The sequence below is a fragment of the Galendromus occidentalis genome, unplaced genomic scaffold (genome assembly GCF_000255335.2).
Source record: "Galendromus occidentalis unplaced genomic scaffold, Mocc_1.1 scf7180000077488, whole genome shotgun sequence".
Classification (NCBI taxonomy): domain Eukaryota; kingdom Metazoa; phylum Arthropoda; class Arachnida; order Mesostigmata; family Phytoseiidae; genus Galendromus; species Galendromus occidentalis.
In genome coordinates this window covers 2,145,370-2,165,369 of record NW_003805476.1, presented here as the reverse complement: position 1 = coordinate 2,165,369, position 20,000 = coordinate 2,145,370, and the positions used below count along the sequence as shown (strand labels likewise).

The 20,000-nt window shown below is 49.4% G+C and overlaps 1 protein-coding gene and 1 pseudogene across 1 annotated transcript in view; one reads left to right on the top strand and one right to left on the bottom strand.

Annotated features, from left to right (window-relative positions):
- Positions 1 to 4,206: 4,206 nt before the first annotated feature.
- Positions 4,207 to 8,335, bottom strand: LOC100900318 (uncharacterized protein K02A2.6-like; annotated as a pseudogene).
- Positions 8,336 to 18,001: 9,666 nt separating this feature from the next.
- Positions 18,002 to 20,000, top strand: part of LOC100900178 (uncharacterized) — a 6,374-nt gene continuing 4,375 nt past the window's right edge. The window contains exons 1-4 of the mRNA XM_018640587.1: positions 18,002 to 18,363; positions 18,481 to 18,872; positions 18,975 to 19,247; positions 19,408 to 19,980. Coding sequence (XP_018496103.1) covers positions 18,002 to 18,363; positions 18,481 to 18,872; positions 18,975 to 19,247; positions 19,408 to 19,980 — 1,600 coding nt within the window. The remainder of the gene's footprint in view (positions 18,364 to 18,480; positions 18,873 to 18,974; positions 19,248 to 19,407; positions 19,981 to 20,000) is intronic.

Genomic DNA, 20,000 nt, shown 5'->3' with positions numbered 1-20,000 from the left:
TAGCTCCAAACAAACTAGGTAGCTCTCACTTATTGTGCGAGGTCGCACTCGATCTTTCTCCCGCCTTCCGGCCCTGGGCCTGATCCGACAATGAGGGCAAGAGCACCCGGTGTCAGGCACTCGGCTATATATAGATAGATATATATATATATATAGATAGCCTAGGGGTCTTCATTCTTCATGTCCTCGGCTCAATTTGGTTTCCACCTGACCTACCGATTCAATCAAGATTTGGTGATTCAATCAGCTGGACCCAGCTTCTCATCAGATTGATTTCTCTCATCAGATTGATGATAGATGGTCTTGGAGAACGGTTACGTCGTCGACATAATGTTGTAAGCACTGCTGCTGTCGTGTCGGGGTGATAGTTTTTTCCCCCTCTGTGTTCGTACACTCAATCTCGATGATAGATTGTCCTTCGTACTTGGCACCTTTCACTTGTGAACATTCTCGGACCAGTTTGAGAGTTGGGAGTTGGAAGACATCATTATTTCCGTGTCGTCCACCAGTTTGACACTTTGTTCCTGTCACTGTCTTGTGGATGTTATCACAGTGGTGAGAGTGGTGAGCCGTCTTTGATGTTCGAATTCATGATTCATGATCCAGAGCCACATTCTTGGGGGTTGAATGGCCGAAGTCGGAGAGCACTGAATTCACAGCTATGTCTACATCGATTCGTCTGCTGAACACGGCCTCAAAATCATAGTCGGCGATGACATTGATTCGAGCTGTTGTGTCGGCAATAATGAGAGAGCCAATTTTTCCCCGGGTGCCTTATTTTTGCAAGCTCCGAACATGGGTTTTGGATTCGACAAAGTCGACTCTGTACTTCCTCCTACTTGAATCCATAGTGATATCGATGAGATCCTCTGGCGTCTGGTTTTGGGGAATCGTGCTCGGACTTGCAGGGATTTCCGGAGATTTTCAGTGGGGTACTTCGATCACTTATCAGCTATGTAAACTTGATAGAACGTCCAATAAGGATGTAGTGTCTCTATTGATCAGACTCACAACATTTCCGCTTGCGACTGGCAGCTAGCTTTCGTGCAGGGAATTTCGAAGGGCCGGCCATTCCCCACGTGGCGCTGGTCGCCATCAATGACTCATGATTAATTTCGGGAGTGCGAGATGATCTTTCGCTCTATTTCACAGGGCATCTGATTTCCAAATTTTCTTCTGATCTCTTCGGTTCCTTCTACTTGATCGGTTTTGGTATGATTCCCATGATCTGTATGTGGGATTTCATCTATATCTGATGTCTCAGTCAGTCGCAGGTCCAAGTATGGGGCTATGATGAGATGCATCGCTCTTATACCGCGAGACCGATAAATCTGGGAGAATCAACCCAACCTCAATCGAAAGTTTCTCAGAGTCTGGTAGCAACCGTAAAGATCGTTCATGAGCTGGACAGGTCTGGGTTTGTAGTGATCATGGCCGAGAGCCACCAACGACGACTAGAGAGAAGAGGAGAGAATAGGCCGCACAGGTAGTCGGAAGACTTACTTGAGCGATTCTTGAAGCTCGGAGGAGTCCTCTGATCTAACGAGCGGTTGTCGCTGATCCTTGAAGCGATCGGACGATATCTTGGAGCAATAGGATGGAGTCGGGAAGAGAAGCCTCTAGAGATCGAGAAGGCTCCGAGTACCCCAAGCCTTCGAGGTAACTGGGAAGTCAGGAGTACAAACCTCGAGGCGATGGATCTCGCAAAGAATTCCCGTCGTGAACTCACGCTTGAATAAGATGTTGAATGAGATGGAAATCGACTTTGATGAAATCATTCCCAACAGCAGAAGGAGAGCTCACGTCCCTCACTAGTCACTCTCTCGAGTGTTGTGTTTGTGAACCAGAGTTGAAAATAAATCAAGCATTCGTTCTTCCAGGGAGTAGAGCTCCTCAGGCTTCCTCAATCGGGTTCTCCTTGATGGTGGTCCACGACGGGATTTTATCCCGCAATCTACGGGGGACCCGTTATTAGGAACTCTGTCATAGAGCATTGCTCCGCTAAGCGAGCAAGCCCAGAGCACACTTCCCGGCGGTGGCACGGTCCGACTTATCACGGAGCGCGGTCCGACTTATTACGGAGCACGATCCGACCTATACCAAAGCACGGCAAGAAACTTGACGCGGCTGCCCACCCGCTTCGGCAGCAAACAACTACTCCGTCATCTTGGCCGGAGCAAGGAATGCTAACCGACATCTTGTGCTACAGCACCGCCGGCTGCCGCAGCGAGCTCTTGACTCTCGATTGGGAAAGCATCCTTTTAACTTAACTACGCGTTCCAATCGCGGAATCCCGCGGTCTTCCCGAGTTTTAAGACTTCAGATATTTCCGTCAAGCATCGCCAAAGCTGTTTCGATGGGGAACCTCCGCGCCGGAAGGCTCGATCGGAGTCTCGAACGAAATCATGGCAAGAGCAGCGGCCATCACTAAAGTATCACAAGGCCGCCATCAGTACAGGAAGGCCTATGTGAAGCCTCCGTCGTGATTCGTGATTGAGGAGATCATTCTCTGTGGAGGTTTGTGACGAGTACCTACATATTTCCGATGAATCTAACTGAGGGTGAATCGATCCGCTGTTGACCGGGAGATTTCCATACTCTGGTAGCACTCGGGTTCGACTCTACCTACGGCTCTGGAGCTGACCGACAGCAGAAGTGCTCGACTCATTCGAGACTGCTAGGCTCCGAAATGGAACCAATGACACGACGAATCAGTGATAAGGTTCTAGAGCTCTGGACATCAGGACTGACGGCCGATCTTCGTTAGATTCGGACAGGGAAAACAGGTCAGCTCTGTAGAGAGATGGACCGACGAAGTACGTACTTCATCATGGAAAGGCTTCCTTCTTTTATAGACGGCATCGGTCATGCGCGGAATCTCAACATCCTCCTGGCGCATGATCCGTCTCGTCACCAGAAGTCCAAGTCCGAATCGGCGGTACTCAGAGTTGCACATGATGACGCTTCCCTCCATAATTCGATCGGTCAAATCTAGCTTGCCCCGATGCGTTTTAACTTCTGCGTGCCCAGAGCTTTTGTCATGATGTCAGCGATCATTTGAGCAGTCGGCATGAATCTCAAAGCGACCTGGCCCTCTTTCACCATCTCTCTTATGAATTTTTTTCTCAAACAACAACGCAGTTCATTATAGTCTGAAGTCTGAAGTATTTTCCTAATAATCATCCACGAGGGCAAGCCCTGTCCGTGGTATCGGGGGGAGACATGTGCGTTAGGGATCTTGATTTAGGGGTTGCTCTCCGCTCCATGAGATTTCAAAGGAGCGTGTCATGAGCTAAGTAGAGCAATCTAGAAGGGCATAATGGACTCTGATTAGATAAGACAAACGGGTGGTTCTACTACATGTGACCTCAGGGTAGCATTAGGTCAATGTCGCTGCAAGTGAGTGTATTCAGGTAATTTTTGATATTTTTCTTCCTCTGGGAGAGATTGAGTCCTCTACAACTCTACAGGCCCTCAGGGAATCCGGCAGCGTGAGATAGGTATTGCTGGGTGTATAGTATTTTTGAGCGTTCAAGCCGGAAGGCAGGCATGCGGATATTTCTCGATTCTGCGCCTCTTGTGCCTTGAAATGATGTCGTAGATCGATGTGTTCAGTTCTTTGATGCCGTTGAATGCCGTTTGCACTCAGGAGAATGGCCCCCTGATTGTTGCACGAGAGCCGTATCGGTCGTTCCAGGTCGTTCGGCAACTCCTAGAAATTGAGGAGCCATTTCACCTCTTGGCCAAGCATCCACCCCAATCGGCGTCACATAAACCTTCGATTGGGTCCGTGACTCCACCGTAAAATCTCAATTTGAATTCGATGGTACCTTTGAGATATCTCATGATTCTTTTAAGTGCCTTCCAATGTTCGGTTGACGGGTCAGAACAAAATTGGCTGACCATGCCAACCGCGTGTCAGATATCTGGGCGCGTAGTCTGCGACAGGCGAATAATTAGGCATCCCACCTTTGAGTGATCCTTATTCCGAGACGGTAGTGCGCCGGGCCCATGTCCTTCATCGGGAAAATCTCTCCGAGCTTCCTAATTATCTCCGCCTGCAACTCTGAATTATTCGTTGAGATCGAGAAATCATCGACATAGATTGTTAGCAGCAAAACTCTGTCTCCCTTCTTGATCGAGTAGCAATAAGGATCCGCACCAAACTCCTTCAACCCCAGCGACTTGAGAGCCCTGTTCAGCGTCTCATACCAAACTCGCCCAGCTTGACTCAACCCGTAACTTCTTCAGCAGGCATACTCGGTTTTCGACCTCGAACAGGGCGGGCTGCTCCACGAATATTTCTCCTTCCAGAATACCGTGCAGATTGGCAGTCTCAACGTCCAATCGGTGAATATGCAAGCCTTCTTCCGCTGCCCTTGCGGAAAGTATCCGAAGCGTGGTTACTCTCACCACGGGTGAAAACGTCTCGCGGAAATCCAATCCTCTTGTCTGAGCACACCCTCGCCCGACCAATCTCGCCCTATATTTCGTCACCTCGCCTTCTATGTTCCTCTTCGATTGAGAGACCCACTCTGAGGTCTTCCGTCTATTTTCCGGACGATCAACCAAGATCCATGTTCCATTCTTCTCGTGAGCTTTCATCTCAGCTTCCATCGCCAGTTAACATTTTTCCGCATCATCTCTGGACATCGCTTCAGCAACGGTCATCGGCGAATCGTGACTCCTTGTCGAGCTCTGAGTTCATGCACAAACATATTCCTCCATCCAATTCGGTCTTGTACGAGTTCGCTGAGGATGAACTCCTGACCCGGCCGACTGTTCTGACGCATCACATTCATGGCTCGAGATCGAGATGTCCTCGGAACACAGCTCCATTTCTGAAACCTCGATGCTCGAACTCGTCTATCCGGAGCCAGGATTCGCAACCTCAAATTTCGTACCTTTCGTATCGACACCGCACACCACGACACCAGGACCGCTACCCCGAGCCTCGGTATTTCGTCTTCCATGCCAACATCTAAACCCGCTACTTCACGCCTCGGCCGTTTCTCGCCAACATCCGGACCCGCTACTCCAAGCCTCGGCCGTTTCTCTTCCAGACTATCACCCGGACCCGCTACTTCAAGCTTCGGTCCGGGCTTTTCTTCTGGGGTGTTGCGGGTCTTTAGCTAATGAGCGTGACGAGTATGAACTGTGCCGTCCACGAGCACATTGTACATGGAGCTTCCCCGAGCTCCGACAACGACGCCCGGCGCCCGGCGCCCATTGGCGTCGATTGCGCTGATACACAGTTCCAAAGACCTTGTCGTCTGTCTTATACTGTCGCGGTTCGGTACCATGATGTTTGTCGTGGTCGGCCTTCATTCTCGCATGATAGTGAGTCGATTCCGGAATCTCCAGCTTCTTCTCCGGTTTCTGATCGGGCATAAGCAATTTCAAGGGTGTCCTGGGCCTGCGTCCGAGGAGAACTTCCACCGGGGACTTCTTCCCGGACACGCCGCACTGGGCGTATTGCGATAAGTCGACAGGAATTTCTGAAGTTTTTGAGCGACTGTTCCCTCCCCTTGTGCATAGCCGCAACGACGCCGTTCGCGCGGGAGGCGGTGTGGGTTCGATCCCTGCCGCCGGAAAAATATGCAGGTACTCGGCCTTGATCCTCCTGGGTACATTTGCTCTATGGATCCGTCCTCGGAAGCAATGTGAATAACAGTACCCGGGACGTTAAACCTTGGCTGTGTGGATCAGCCCGAAAAAGTTTTTTGTTCCCTCCCCTTGTAACTTTTTCAAGGAGCGTTTGAGAGTGTCGACCAACCGTTCCGCTTGTCCATTCGAGGAAGGATGGTAAGGGGGGCAGAAAATCTGCCGGATTCCTTGACAGAAGTTATGCACCTTCGTTGATTTGAACTGTGTGCCGTTATCTGTGACCAGCACTTCCGGATTTCCGAACCTCGCGAATGTCTCGTCGAATGCGGTCAGGATTGCGCCGGATGTCATCTATTTGAGCATTTTTGCCTCCGGCCACTTGGAACACGAATCGACGACGACCAGAAAAGTAGTTTTCTCCTACCGGACCGGCGATGTCTGCGTGGATCCTGGACCATCCGCCGCTAGGTTTCCAGATAGCCAGAGGGACCTTCAGGGGGAGCTTGCCCGCCGACTGGCAATCTTCGCATCTCCTGACCGTACTTTCGATGTCAGTATCAATGCCTGGCCGATACACATAAGTTCGCGCGAGCGCTTTCATCTCCGAAATGCCAGGATGACCTTCATGGAGCACGAACAGAACCTTTTTCTGCAAGGCGCTCGGGACTACCACTCGGTCAGCCATCATGAGACACTCGTTTACTATCGACAGGCTGTCCCGTCGAGCGTACAGCGGGAACAGTGAGTCTTCCCTGTCGACTTTCGGCCACGAGCTCTGTTTAACGCATATCATGGCTCTTGAGAGAATTTCGTCTTGCGCGGACTCTTCTCGAATCGTCTCTGCGGTCACGAGAAGTTGTGCCATTGTAGTCGAGAGGTCGCTCTGGAGGGAGGCCTCGATCGACGCGATCACCGAGTCCACTAGCGGTTCTTCCTGCGCTCTTTTCGCTATGAGTCGAGATGACGCGTCCGCCTCTCCGAAGTCTTTGGTATTCTTGTAACGGATTTCGAAGTCGTACGCAAGAAGAATGACCGCCCACCGTTGCGGGCGATTCGCTGTGTAGGCCGGTTCGCCTTTGGCTGATCCGAGCGGTGCCAATAGAGGTTCATGATCAGGGTTCAGAATGAAGCGTCGCCCGAACACGAATTTGTGGAATTTCCGGACTGCGTAAACTAGAGCGAGAGCTTCCTTCTCAATTTGACTGTACCGCTGCTCCGTTTGTGTGAGCGCTCGAGCGACATGGGGAACGGCCTTCTTTGCCCCGTTTTCACACTCGTGCATCAGAACTCCTCCTATTCCTTTTTGCGACGCATCCGCCGAGACAATCATCGGTAGACTCGGGTTGAAGTGCATCAAGGATAGCTCTGATGTCAGGATGCCTTTGGCTCTCAGGAATGTTTTCTCACACTCAGGCGTCCAGGTGAATTTCACATCCTTTTTCAGCACATCGACTAAAGGGAACTTGAATTCTTTCATCTTCTGTATGAAAGCTGCGTAGAAAGTCAGCATTCCAAGGAATGACCGAAGCTCCGCCAAATCTTTTGGTGCTGGCATTCCTACGATGGGGCGGATTTTGGCTGGGTCCGGTCTCCTCCCATCCTCGCTGATAATGAAACCCAGATATTTGATCTGTGTTCGAAGAAAGCTACATTTTCCGAGGCGGACCCGGAAACCGAATTGCTGAAGTCTCCCCATCACTGCCATCACTCTACGATACGACGATGTCGTCAAGATAAGCCATGACTCCATCAAGACCAGCGATGAGTTCGTCCATGATCCTTTGGAAAATGCTCGTTGCACTTTTGATTCCGAAGGGTAAGCGTTTGACATTGAAGAGACCTTTCGGCGTATAGATCGTGAGGATCTGTTGCGATTCTCCATCAAGAGGGACTTGAAGATAGGCCCCTGCCAGGTCTATATGGGAGAATAGTTCCCCTCCATTGAGTGCGCTGAAGATATCCTCAGCCGTCGGCAGAGGATAGCGGTCGTCCTTAATGGCGTTGTTCAGACCGGTGGAGTAATCACCACATAAGCGAATCGTGCCGTTCGGTTTCTTCACGACCACAATTGGAGCGGCGAAATTGTAATGATGTGTGTGCTCGATGACACCCGCTTTTTCTAGACGCTCCAGTTCTGTGACGACCGCCGGAAGAGCTGCGTTGGCGACCGGCCTAGCCTTTCTGAAGACGCTTTCGCAATTCGGTTTGAGTTGGACCGAGGCTTGGAACTTGGTGCATTCCCCAAGTCCCTCAGCGAATACGTCGGGAAACTTCCGTTTGAGTTCCGAGGCAAAGTCTTCCTGCTCCTGAGTATTTTTCCTAGCTTGAGCAATCTTCTGCGTGATCCTCGGCGAGTCTTCCCGCAAGCTCTTGTATGAGCTTTGATCATGCCTGATCCAGTCGAGTCCTAAGAGACTGCATGTTTGAGAAACATAGCACCTTCCACAGAAACGGGCGCCATTCAGCTCAACTTCACAGTCGAAGCTCCCTGAGACACACGCAGGGGTGACCCGTCGGGCTGCGTGAGGTCTATGTCTTTTTCTCGCAGTTTCGGCGCCCCAAGAGATTTCCAAGTTTTTTCGGATATCAACGTCACATCCGCGCCGGTGTCGAGAACCAGCAAGATCAGAGAGCCATTGACCTTCACGGACCTAGTGATTCTGTTGCTCTCGAGCGTTGAGATTCGCAGGTGATGCACATCTGCCTTCGGTTTAGCATTCCGGTACATGGATGCTTTATGACCGACTTTAAAGCAGATATTACATTTTTGTTTTCGCGAACGGACAGTCACGTCTCCAATGTTTTCCACCACATCGAGAACATCGACGGGTGAAAGGCGTTAGCGGCAGTGCCGCGCGCTTTCCGGGTCACCCTCACAGTGGGACAAGACGATATGCTTTCGAATCTTCTCCAACCACGCTTCCTCTGGGTACTTATTCTTCAAGAGGTTATTCGAAGGCTATTCAGGAGGTTACGAGTCCGCGAGAGCCGCCTTGTACCGCGCTCGCGCGAAACTCGTACCGATCTTGCCGCAGACCAGAGAGGAGATAGTAATCGAGGGAGCGTACTCGGAGATACAATCGTGGTTGAGATTTTGTCCTAATCGATGACGGTTCTGATGACAAGATCATCGGGTTCGGTACGCCGACGATGTTGAGCCTCCTCTGCGAGCCAGGGACCGTGTTCATGGACGGTACCTTCAAGGTAGTCCGACAGTTGTTCGCGCAACTGCATTCATCACGCTGCTTCCATGAAGGGCAGATGGTCCCGATGGTGTTTTTCCTCCTCCCCGATAAATCGAAAGACACCTTCTCCAGGATGCTCCGGCTGTTCAAGGATTAGGCCGGTTTTCGCTCCGCGAACTTTCCAGCTAGACTCCGAGGTCGCAGCTCTCCGCGCCATTCAGCACGAGTTCCCGATGTCAGGGATAAAAGGATGCAGTTTCCACAACAATCAATGTCTGTGGAGGAAAGAACGAGCATGTGGTCTCGTGCCCTTCTACTCCGATCCCTTGGTGGAGAGAGACTTCCGCTCGTGCTCGGCGGTGAGTCTGGTGCCCCTGGACAGAATGGATGGCGCATTGTGTGCCACGGATCATCCTGTGTACGAAAGAGTAGAAACCTTCAAAGACTACATCATCCAGACTTGGCCAGAGAGTCCCGCTGTGTTTCCACGTGGTATGTAGAACCACTTCGGGAATTTCGGCGCCCGTACCGATCATTTCGAAGCCTGGATCATTTCGAGCCGCACGGTTCAAGACGCTGCACAGTGGGGCCAAATCACATTGCAGGTGGACAAAATTATTTTTTCATTTTTTTCGCATGGTAGGCTTGCCTCCATCCGGGAAACGCATGTTCACAGCAGATATAGCTAATTTTTATTGACGGAAACGACGAAGTCATCGAAACTGCAGCCTCAAATTAGAGATTATCGAATGATTCGCTGGAACCCTCTGAGGCGACCGAGCTTTCGGGATCATCGGCAGACTCGATTGGTACGGCCTCTGCTTCCCTTCCGGCTGAGTTTAGCAAAGCGTCTACCTGTGGATCGACTTTTTTGAGCCGCCTTTTGGGAGGGGGTCGAGTACTCACTATCAAGGGATCCGAGGAAATGAGCAACATGCTCAAGAGATCCGAATTAGTATTTTCTCGGGAATTTTTCCAGGTATTTTCCAATCTACACATAGCGCCGACAGTCCTTGTTCCGTGCTTCTTGAGCTTCTTCTGTCATCATGCCGACCTTCCAAGACAAGAAAGACAAGAAAGACGTACAACCGGCGAAACGGCGTCGTTTAAACGGGCCGTTTTCTTTCATGGCGACGAAAAAAACGGCCTTTCGTATACCTATGTTGTCGAGCTCGGTGACCTGGACATAAACAAATAATTATAGCAAAGCGTAACGCAGATTCTGAGGTTTCTCTACTTCTTCGCGGACCCGCATTCTTTGGATCTGATTCCAGAATAGCTCGAAAACTGTCGCGCTTCGGACGATGCTGTCGTAGGTCGCAGTGATACGTGGAGATCATCAAGCTCGATTTTTACTTCAGTCAAACATTCCACACACCTCCGATCATCGAGAGCAGTCTGAGTTACGATGAAGTACCCAAGCAGCAAAATTCCCGCCTCAAGGAAACTTATTCCCGACCCCATGGTACTCGAGGTCCAAAACTTCACCGTTCCCGAGATACTTGGGAGACTTGATTTCTCCCGCCCCTCGCGGGGTAAATTCAGCGGCGTCGCAATGAAGTAATGAATGACTAACCGAACACGGAATTTTTCCCCCGAAGGAGGAATGTTTTTCTTGATTGTCTCAAATATGATCGGAGCTACCGGAGAGTATTTGCAACTTGCTGCTTGCTGACATGCTGACTGCTGAACTGCTGACCGCGTCGATATCGGTCACTTGCGCTTGCTGGCAGCAAGTGATCATTTTAAATTTTTAGCCCTAGCTCTATTGCGAGATCGGGCCATTTTTCAGGCAGATAAAGCTTCTATTGAAAAAATCGCAAGTCCGGGATCCGAAACCGAGATGAGTGAGAGGCTCACCATGTACCTTAGATCATAGATCATAGTCAATTGTCACTATAAGTAAGTGTCGACGAAAAAAACGAAGTTGATCAAGTAGTTATTGTTATTGAGCTCAGACAGAGCGGGGAGGCGAGCAAGAGCGACGAGCTTGAGAAGAAATAAGAAATGGAGGATGACAATCCCACGTCCGAAATGTCCAACTCGATAACTTGTGAGTTTCTGAAATCCAGCATGGATTCCACAGAAGGCGGGAATTGATTATAAATTATAACTGAAGGAGCCTCGAGTTTCGAATCTTAGTAGCCGCCGTAGCCTGAAGATTCTCATTTACGATATTCAAATCTCGATCGATGGGATGCGATACTTTATGTAGAAACTCATGCATCGATATCATGAGACATCGGAGGTGTAATTTAGATACGTATTTAGATCTTGTGAGATTCGGTATCCCGCTCCATTCCGAGCCGCCTCATTCCGTTTTCCGTTCCCATAAATTCCAAGCATCAAATGTAGGAGAAGTCGAAATTCTATTCAGCTTTTGAAGTCATCGAGCTCCAAACATCGGTACCGGATCCGAGCAACAGCGAGGGTCGTCGGCTCAAGATGACACTGTCGAAGAGGAAGTCTCAGGTTGAAGCAGTAGACTCAGAGAGAGAGATAGAGGATTTGCATTTGCAGTCGGACGGTGAGTCGCGAGCCGCAGTGAAAGATGGGATTTCGGATCGAATTATTAATCTGCCAAATCTACATGAATTTCTCGCTCAGTCCTCATTTGTGGGTTATGGGCAAAGAAATGCCGGGAAGAAGAATGAACATCCGGTTTGACAATTGACACCCGTGGCGCTCTGTCTACAGAAAACTACGGAACTGAGAGACATCGACATGATTCGGAAGAGGAGTCCCCGCCCCCGTCAGCACCACGTAATATCGAACATGGCAAGAGGAAGCCCGCTCCAAGGGCATGCATGCGAGATGGATAATGCATCGAGACAAGAATCCACCTGAATCCACCGTTACGGAGTTTGTACCTCTTCAATTTCCTTACCTCTCTCCTGGGCCATCATGCGGCTGATCTCTACCAGCTTCCAGCGCGTTCCTTCACATTTTAGCCGCTTATCCCAGCGCAGACCGGGCCGAATACGAGAGGGCGTCGGGTAGAATTTTTTCTTTCTGTGTTTCTCGGATCTCTCGAGCTACGAAAGATCCACCATTCCCGTGGCATACGATTCGGGACGACTCAGCCTCAGATCGCCGCTTGGCAGAGCCAGTCCAAAGAGTCAAACCCGCTTACAGACTCTGATGTAAGAGAAAAGCGTGAATAAGGAATACCTCTGGCTTCCAGTGTGGGGTCTCTTACAATTAGAAGCTTTTCCGACTATATCTTGTCTCCCACTAACCCGCGAACGATAGTTTTTCGGCTCCAATACTTCCCAAGTACCGATCGTTTTCCGGTTCCAATACTTCCCAAGTACCGATCGTTTTCCGGTTCCAAAACTTTCCCAGCTCCAATAGCTTCCCAGCTGCAATAAAATTCGGACTTCAGTATTCCTAGCGTCGAATTGTCCGGCGCTTCAGCATCCCTAACGGATCGTTCGACGCTGGCGCCGAATTATCTTTAGCCAAATCATTCGCGCCGAATGGTCATGTAGTCATGTATGTACCGGAAATGTGAATGCTCGATTTTCATTTCGGGAGTGTCTGGCAGGCGAATTGGATCACCGAGGTGATTGCTCGGTGGCTAGCGCCGCTGTCTATCAAGCCCTCGCGACTTGGGAGGCGAACGGGTTCGAATCCGAACGTCCGTGATCCGAATGAATGTCCATGTGACGGGTCCCATTGGAACAGCAACTTGGGTGGTTCCACGGCCAACCGGGGACACCCTATGCCCTATCTACGGGCCTACGCCCTGCTCTGGGGAACACTGGGGCTGGGCATATCAATTCCCAGATTCAGCCTCCGCTGACGTACCGGGCAAAAATGTAAACAGAAACCTCGCTCGAGATCTCACGCATGACAGTATGACGCACATTCGATCGTGGAAACCGCGATTTTGACTTTGAACTCATTCTAAATCTACATTTAAGGAGGTCCTGTCTGGGATAGCTTCAAGCTTTTGAAGTGCGAAAATCATCTAATCTGCCTTAGATGTAGTGCGAAGGTGTCGTTTGCCAAGGAAAGCATAAGTGCGGCAAAAATCCATCTGAATTCCCATAAACGGAAGGATGAAATCGAGAGGCGACGCAGCCTCGGTCTTCTCGGAAGCAACTCGAGAGCAAGCCTGCCAATCCCGGAAATGACCGCAGCGCAACAGGACGCAACTATAGCATACCTCATCGCGTCGGGCAAGTTGAACGCCTCTTTATTCTCGGACCCGATAGTGAAGGATATGCTTCGTAACTTGGGTTACACGGTCAGAAACCGCCATGCGGCAACCCTTTGCGTTAAGCGTGAGAAGGCACGCGTCGAAATCCTAATAAAGGCAGAGATCATGGCTCTGAAAGCAACTGGAGCGACCTTCGCGCTCACAGCAGATGAATGGTCGTGGCGCACGAAGAAATATTTGGGGGTTACCATTCACTCCTCCGACATGATCCCAAGCCTGAAAAGCAATTCTTTTGAAATCATGACTGCTTCGGAGTCCAGCACATCATCGGGACTATTAAGCGGGCTGAGTTCAGCAGTGGAGGCCTTCGGCATTAATCTGCACGATGTTATATCACTGACTACCGACGGTGAGTGGGAATTAGAATGAATAATATGTTGACGCGAGACATTTTTCTCCTTTTTTTCCCGGGGATAGAGTGTCTTGACTCCCTGCTCGGGGAGGGAGATGTCCAGTCTCAAAGATGTCCGGCATGTGAAAATTTCGGCCTGGCAGACTTTCTTAATCCCCTGACTCCGAACTCTCGTCCATCTCTCCAGGGGCGTCGAGCATGAAGCTCCTGGGAAGCAAGATAGAAACAATTAGGTCGCCGAAGTTGTTTTATCATCAACTCTGCTTCAGTCATGGACTCCATCTAGCAGTGACCGAGACTCTGGATGCGGTCTCTGTGGAACGAGCAGATCTGATCGAAAAAACACGCAACGTATGCAAAGAGATGAGAAAACCGAACAACGCGGCGAAACAAAGGAAAATTTGTGGCTTGAACGCCATCATGGATACACCAACCAGGTGGAATAGCCCTTGCGAAATGCTCAATGCGAACGCTTCCTTAGAATCCAAGAAAATATCAAAACTATCTTCGACGATGACCCCAAACTGAGTTTCCCCTTGACCGAAGAGCAGATCCGGAAAATAGGGAAAATAGTCAGAGTTCTACAGCACGTGAAGACGGCTACTATAAAACTATCCTGCGAAAGCACAACTCTCCTTGACGCCGACCTAATCCACGAGGTATTTGTTTTTTTCACTCTTCTGTGTCCGGGAGCTCGTTTTCATCTCGATATATTCCGCGCTTTGGAATGATTCTCGCTTTGATTCAGCACCTCCTGCAAGAACTTGATCAAGTACACTCGCATCTGTCAAGAAGGCTCAGGTTCAACATCATTCTACGGATAATCAGCCGCCGAGGCGTGGCCTCGAAGTGTCTGAGGTTCATCTATCCTCAGCTGGGAGCCGAAAATGAAATGCTTCGCTTGGACCAACGCTTCGGTCCCGAATTCGAGGAAAGCCCAGAGAAGTCCGCTCAAGATTCGACGCCGGCCAACAGCACAGTCGAAAAAGAACTAAGGAAGCACTGCCATCAATATCTCGGCATCGAGAACTCAGAAAATCGAGATGCGAAGAAGTACTGTAAACACTTGAAATCTGCGAGGAAGTGCCTGATGAAGTTGGGAAAGTACGATAAGGTAGAAGAGCTCATCCCTCCAGGAATGAAGAAGAGCCTCAAGATGATTCTGCCGACTAGTGTGGCGTCGGAAAGAATGTTTAGCAAGGCGAGAAAATTCCGGCACTACTCGAGGGGTTCTCCTTAAAAGTTTCTACGCCAATTGACCTCCCCTCGATCCGATGCATCTTGAATCGAGACTCTCCAGCTCGACGTCTTCGTCTTAGGTTGATGTTGTCATGGACATGGATGGGTCATTCCTGATCTGAGCGTGAGTCACTAGTAACTGTACAGCGACAGGGAGTCAATGTGAAAAGTGAAAAGGATGATCACTCGGAGGAAGCATGAAGGTTCGATTTGAATACATTGTGCGAGTCGAGGACTCCGGGATGAGAAATGATGGTAATGATGAATAAGCAGAAAATTGAAAAATGATTGAAGAAGCTATACAGCTCCTAAACAAGCATGATCGTTGGTCGCGGAACGTCCAGTCAACTGAGAAGTCATTAGTTGATTAGTTGACACTTGACCGTGTTCACATCTCATGTCGCCTGATGAAATCATCAGTCTAATAAAAATATGGAATCATCAGCCTAATGAAAATATGTAAGCGAGCTTTTGAAATTTGAGCCGCATTGAGTCAAATGTAGGGTTCTTCGATGTGACTCCCTCAATGTGTTGTCCATTGGTTTCGTTTTTATACATTAACCAGAATTCCTTCGAATCTCTCGAACGTCTCGAAAACGCTTACGGTAAGGTTTCGAGTTTTGAGTACTATCGGTATCATCGAAATGTTGGGTTTCTCAGTTGAACATTTCTCTCTCTCTGAATATTTCTTCACCGGATCGGTGCTGTTTCTCCCCTCATTCAGCCGATGCCGAATGCTGAGTTAGTGAGCAGGATAACACGAAAGGATGCCGAGTTCCCGTTGTCACAGAGCATGAAGCGATCGAAGCGGATCCGGCTCCGAAAGGCCCGTGCACTGTGACCTAGAGGAGCTAGGAGGAGGAGGAATCCCGGACATAAGCGATCTCGCCGCCGAAGTTCCTATCGAGGAGCAAGGAGTCAGCGACAGGAGCGGAAGTGTGCGCTCCGCTCCGCGACGCGCCACATGGGAATGACCATTGGAGCACGGGCAGCGACCGCGTCACAGCGCGACGGCGCGGCGGCTATAGATCGAGCAGATCCTCTCCGGAGGCTACATACTGATTCCGGGATGAAGTCCGAACTTGTGATAGGCTTTTGAGCGATGGGGGAGGTGTATGAATTGAATGTCAATACGATTTCTCCGCTCTGCCGTAAAACAGATCCACTGACGAACCACTGTTGAGCCACGGCCAGCGGCGGCAGCACTGGTGTGGCGAGGGCAATTAGATGACGTCATAATTCGAACTTCTGTTGGCGAGATTGCGCATTCAGACGCAAAGTTACGCGACGCAACTTGGCCTGCGGTGTCATGAGGACCGCTCCGATGCCTCGACGAAACTCGGTACCGATTGCACGCCTCCTTCGGGTAGCTGCCATAGACCTCAACGTGACGCACAGCCGGCGTTTATTATAGTGTAGGGGAGTGTAGGGGATAGGGGATAGGGGATACCTCGGACCATTTTCGAGAAAATTGATCGAACGATAGAGAAAAAAACGTCCCTCAAGAACCGTCTACCAATCACGGGAAAAAATTGTCAAGAGCGGAGAAATCGGTTAATTTGAGACCGTAAATTGAACTTAAGAGAATTGACCATAGCGTCGAATGTGGCTTTGCTGATATCCCATTCATTATGACTTCGGAAGGCGGAGAGCATGGAACTTGGTCTGGAAAGTCAAATTACGGGTTACGCTTACGCTATCGGACCTCGGGTACCGGGTACCTGGAGTCAAGTGACAAGTGTAGGGTTCTCTGAACGGTATCGATAACGTCTCTCGAGGTGAATTCCTTCACATGCCGCTCATCAAGGCTTCGAGGGCGGAGAATGTAGTCCTGGAAAAAATGCCGAATTTCTCGAAAACGGTGGGACGCATAGGAAGCACTCGAGCGATGAATTGAGCCTGATGGTGTCTTCCATGCGTACGTCATCAAGACCGCTTCGGCCCAATTGCGGCGGCTGCCGTCGTCGCGTCTTATCCGATCCGGAGAATATCCGCTGATAAGTCGGGTAGCGTCGGTGTCGGTATTTGGGAGGTGCTCCGCTAGAACAATATGTTCAGGTCACCGAGCTCTGCTACATACATGGTGAATGAAAATCAAGGTCGTTCTTTCGCCGTTTGAGAACAAAACGGCCCGTTTAAACGGCGCCGTTTCGCCGGTTGTACGTATTTCATGGACGGAGGGCTTTGGTCTAGGATTTTACGAACAGTCGGCGTTGCTGGGTGCCACGGATACAGCTCTTGCAGAACTTGCTTCGTCTCTTTCACGAATACCTCGATATTCATTCATATGATATTTTCGATATTCACTCCGAATTTCGTACAGAGAGTCCGGAGAATAACACGGAATCTGGTTATCAGGCTCTCATCGAGGTCGGTGATCGCGGAAGTCACACTTGAATTCTCGTGGGGGCCTCATACTCGCTTAACAGAAGATAGGTTGAACCAGAACCCACGTATTCAGCATTTCTGATGTCAACTTCGATTATTTTTTTCGAAAACCGGGAAAAACCGGGTGACAATTTTTTTTCCTGAGATAGTTCAAGGCCCCATATGTCCCCCAATGAGTCAATATCCGGGCGGGGAAGGGTGGGAAGTACTTTCCAAGAGTCACCAATTTTGATGAATTTTCGGGCTTGGAGGTGTTCTCTGATTCCTCGGCTCGGCAGGTGCGAAACCAGCTGACGGGGTCCAAACCCGTCTCAAACGCAAGATCCGGACCGGAGGTGTTTTGGGAAAATCCATTGAGCCGCCTCGGAAGTGTATGAGTGTATTCATTTCCGGGCTTTGTCAATGGGAGAAAGAAATATCAGATCGCACCTCCAATTAAATCTTGACTTTGACAGCTCCGCGCTCTCTCCCAATAGCGGTGTATATCGAAAGACCTATGGCTTTCTGACTTCCAGACTTCGGTGAATATTTTAGGCTATCACTGGAGATCGAAACCCGGAGAAGACTTTTGTCCACCAAAAATGTGATTTGGCCCCACTGTGCGACGGTAAAAGAGTATCCGGCATCCACATGAGCTTCCGGATATTATGTGGAGGGTCTATCATTAGGCTTGCCCTCATGGCAATACTTCGAATTCGTATATTCTTGTGGCATTGCAGTGGGTGATGGGACCCGGAGCTCGTCGACAATGAGGAGCCGCGAGCTGATAATTCTCGAGATGCCTTCCACGGAATTCGCCCCGGCTCAACTCCCCGGGAGGATATTATCCGCAGAAGCCGCTTCGGTCGGCGCCTGGGTGAATGAGCATCGCTGAAGTCACTCGAGAGTCGTGCTTCTTTGCTCATTCAAGTTCATCCTCGGAAAGCTACAGCCACGGGAATTGAAGCCTTGCTAATTCCTGTTGGCTCTCTGCTGTCGTGACGAGCTTGAATGCTCCGGCGAAGAATGTCTCTGTGCAATTATCTATCTAATCAGCATATCTATGAGAAAAAGATTCAAGATGCGAGTCTCAAAAAGAGACTCACAATCATAGACTATGACAAAGCAGCTAATCTCACGAGACACAGTCTCCGTGAAGCCTTAATTAATGACTCAACTGTTAGCCACGAGATCTTGATGGAGAATATCAAGGCTAAAATATCAGAGAGCTCAAAAGCTATCACAATTAAAGGAAAGTATGCTCTGTGGAACAGAGAGATTGCACACCTAGATAAAACTAGGCGAAATATCAGCAGAGAATGGCGTAAAGCAAGGAAAAACGAAGCAGAGGATGCTGAGGAACTATTCCTGAAGTTCAGAGAAGCTCAGTAAGAGCTCTCGGAAAAAATCAGTTTGGAAATAGCTGCGGAGGACAGGAAAATGTATGACTGCATAGTCCGATGTCCCTGAAATCTTAGAGCTAAGCGTTTCTGGAACTATGTCAGGAAGTCCGACATGGTGACAAGAAAAGAACTTACTATCAAAGACAAGAATGGCCTTGAAGTCAAAGCCAGCAAAATCCGAAGTCATTTGACCGAGACGATCGAAGACCTTCTACATGGACAAAAAACAGAAGCAGCCAATGAGGGTGGATACAAACTGTCCCATCCTATTAAAAACTTCGCGATATCCTACGAAGATGTCAGGGGAGCTCTTGAAAGAGTGTCTCTCCACTCCTCGGCAGGACTAGATGGGATCCAGGGGCGAATACTCAAAAATCTAGGAGATGAAGGCTGTGAATATCTAGCTCGAGTCTACGATGCAATCGTTAAGGGAGAGGCCTTCTTGCCCCGTGAATGGGCGGAGGCCAGGGTGGCTCTAATAGAGAAACCCAATAGTAAATAAAGGATCCTACATACGTATCGACCGTTAACTACATCGGCCCTCACGTACAGAATATTCACCAGAATTATAAACAAGAAAATCCAAAAATGGATAGTCAAACACAAAAAACTGGGAGAAATGCAACATGGGTACAGAGACAAGCGTAGAGGTGATGACTGCCTCTTCATACTCACAAGCGCCATAGAAATGGCGAGAATACAGAACAGAGGACTTCTAGCAACCTTCCTAGACTGCACTCGAGCATATGACAAAGTATGCAGAACAAAGCTCTGGGAAGTCCTGGAGAAACACGGACTGCGTCGGGAGGTCATAGGACTATTGAAGTTACTATACAAAGAGAATACAGTTATTCTCAAAACAGAGAAAGGTGACTCGGACAGAGTCGCCACACCAGGAGGTCTGAGGCAGGGCTGCGCCCTATTGCCGACCCTATTTATCCTTTACATATCCGAGCTGGAAGAGCAACTACTCAAGTCCAGAAAAGGCTATGACGTGCGGATCTCAAAAAACATATTCCAACCAAATAGAATACAGAATAGGAAAATTCCTGGACTACTATCTATTTGCGGATGATCTAGTGCTAATCGCACATACGTGGTCAGACATGGAGAAACTTCTCCAAATCACGTCTACCTTCGGTGAGGAAAGAGGCCTCATATCCGCCAAATCTGCGGTTTTAAACTTCAATCGGGTAGACGACACAACCGATAAGAACTTATTCATTCAGGGTAAGATAATCCCGAAGGAAAGAACTTACAAATACTTGGGCATACATCTAAGCACAGACGCAAACTATCTCGAGGACCAGGAAAAAATGTGGAAGGAGAGAACGCGCAAGGCGCTATATCAACTACATGCTAAAGTGCTGTGGAAATTCAATCGCTTTGAAACGACGAAAATACAGTGGAAAGCCACATGCGTCCCAGCGCTAACGTACTGTAACACGGTAACCGTCATGTCGAATACTCTACGGAAAAACATAGACTCAGCCCAGAGACAGGCAGCAAGGTGGGCGCTAGGAGAACCAGCGTGCAACTTAGCCAATGAATTCTTGAAAGGAGAGCTCGGCTGGTCAACTTTCGAAGAGAGGGAAGCCAAGAGTAAATCACATACTTCAAGC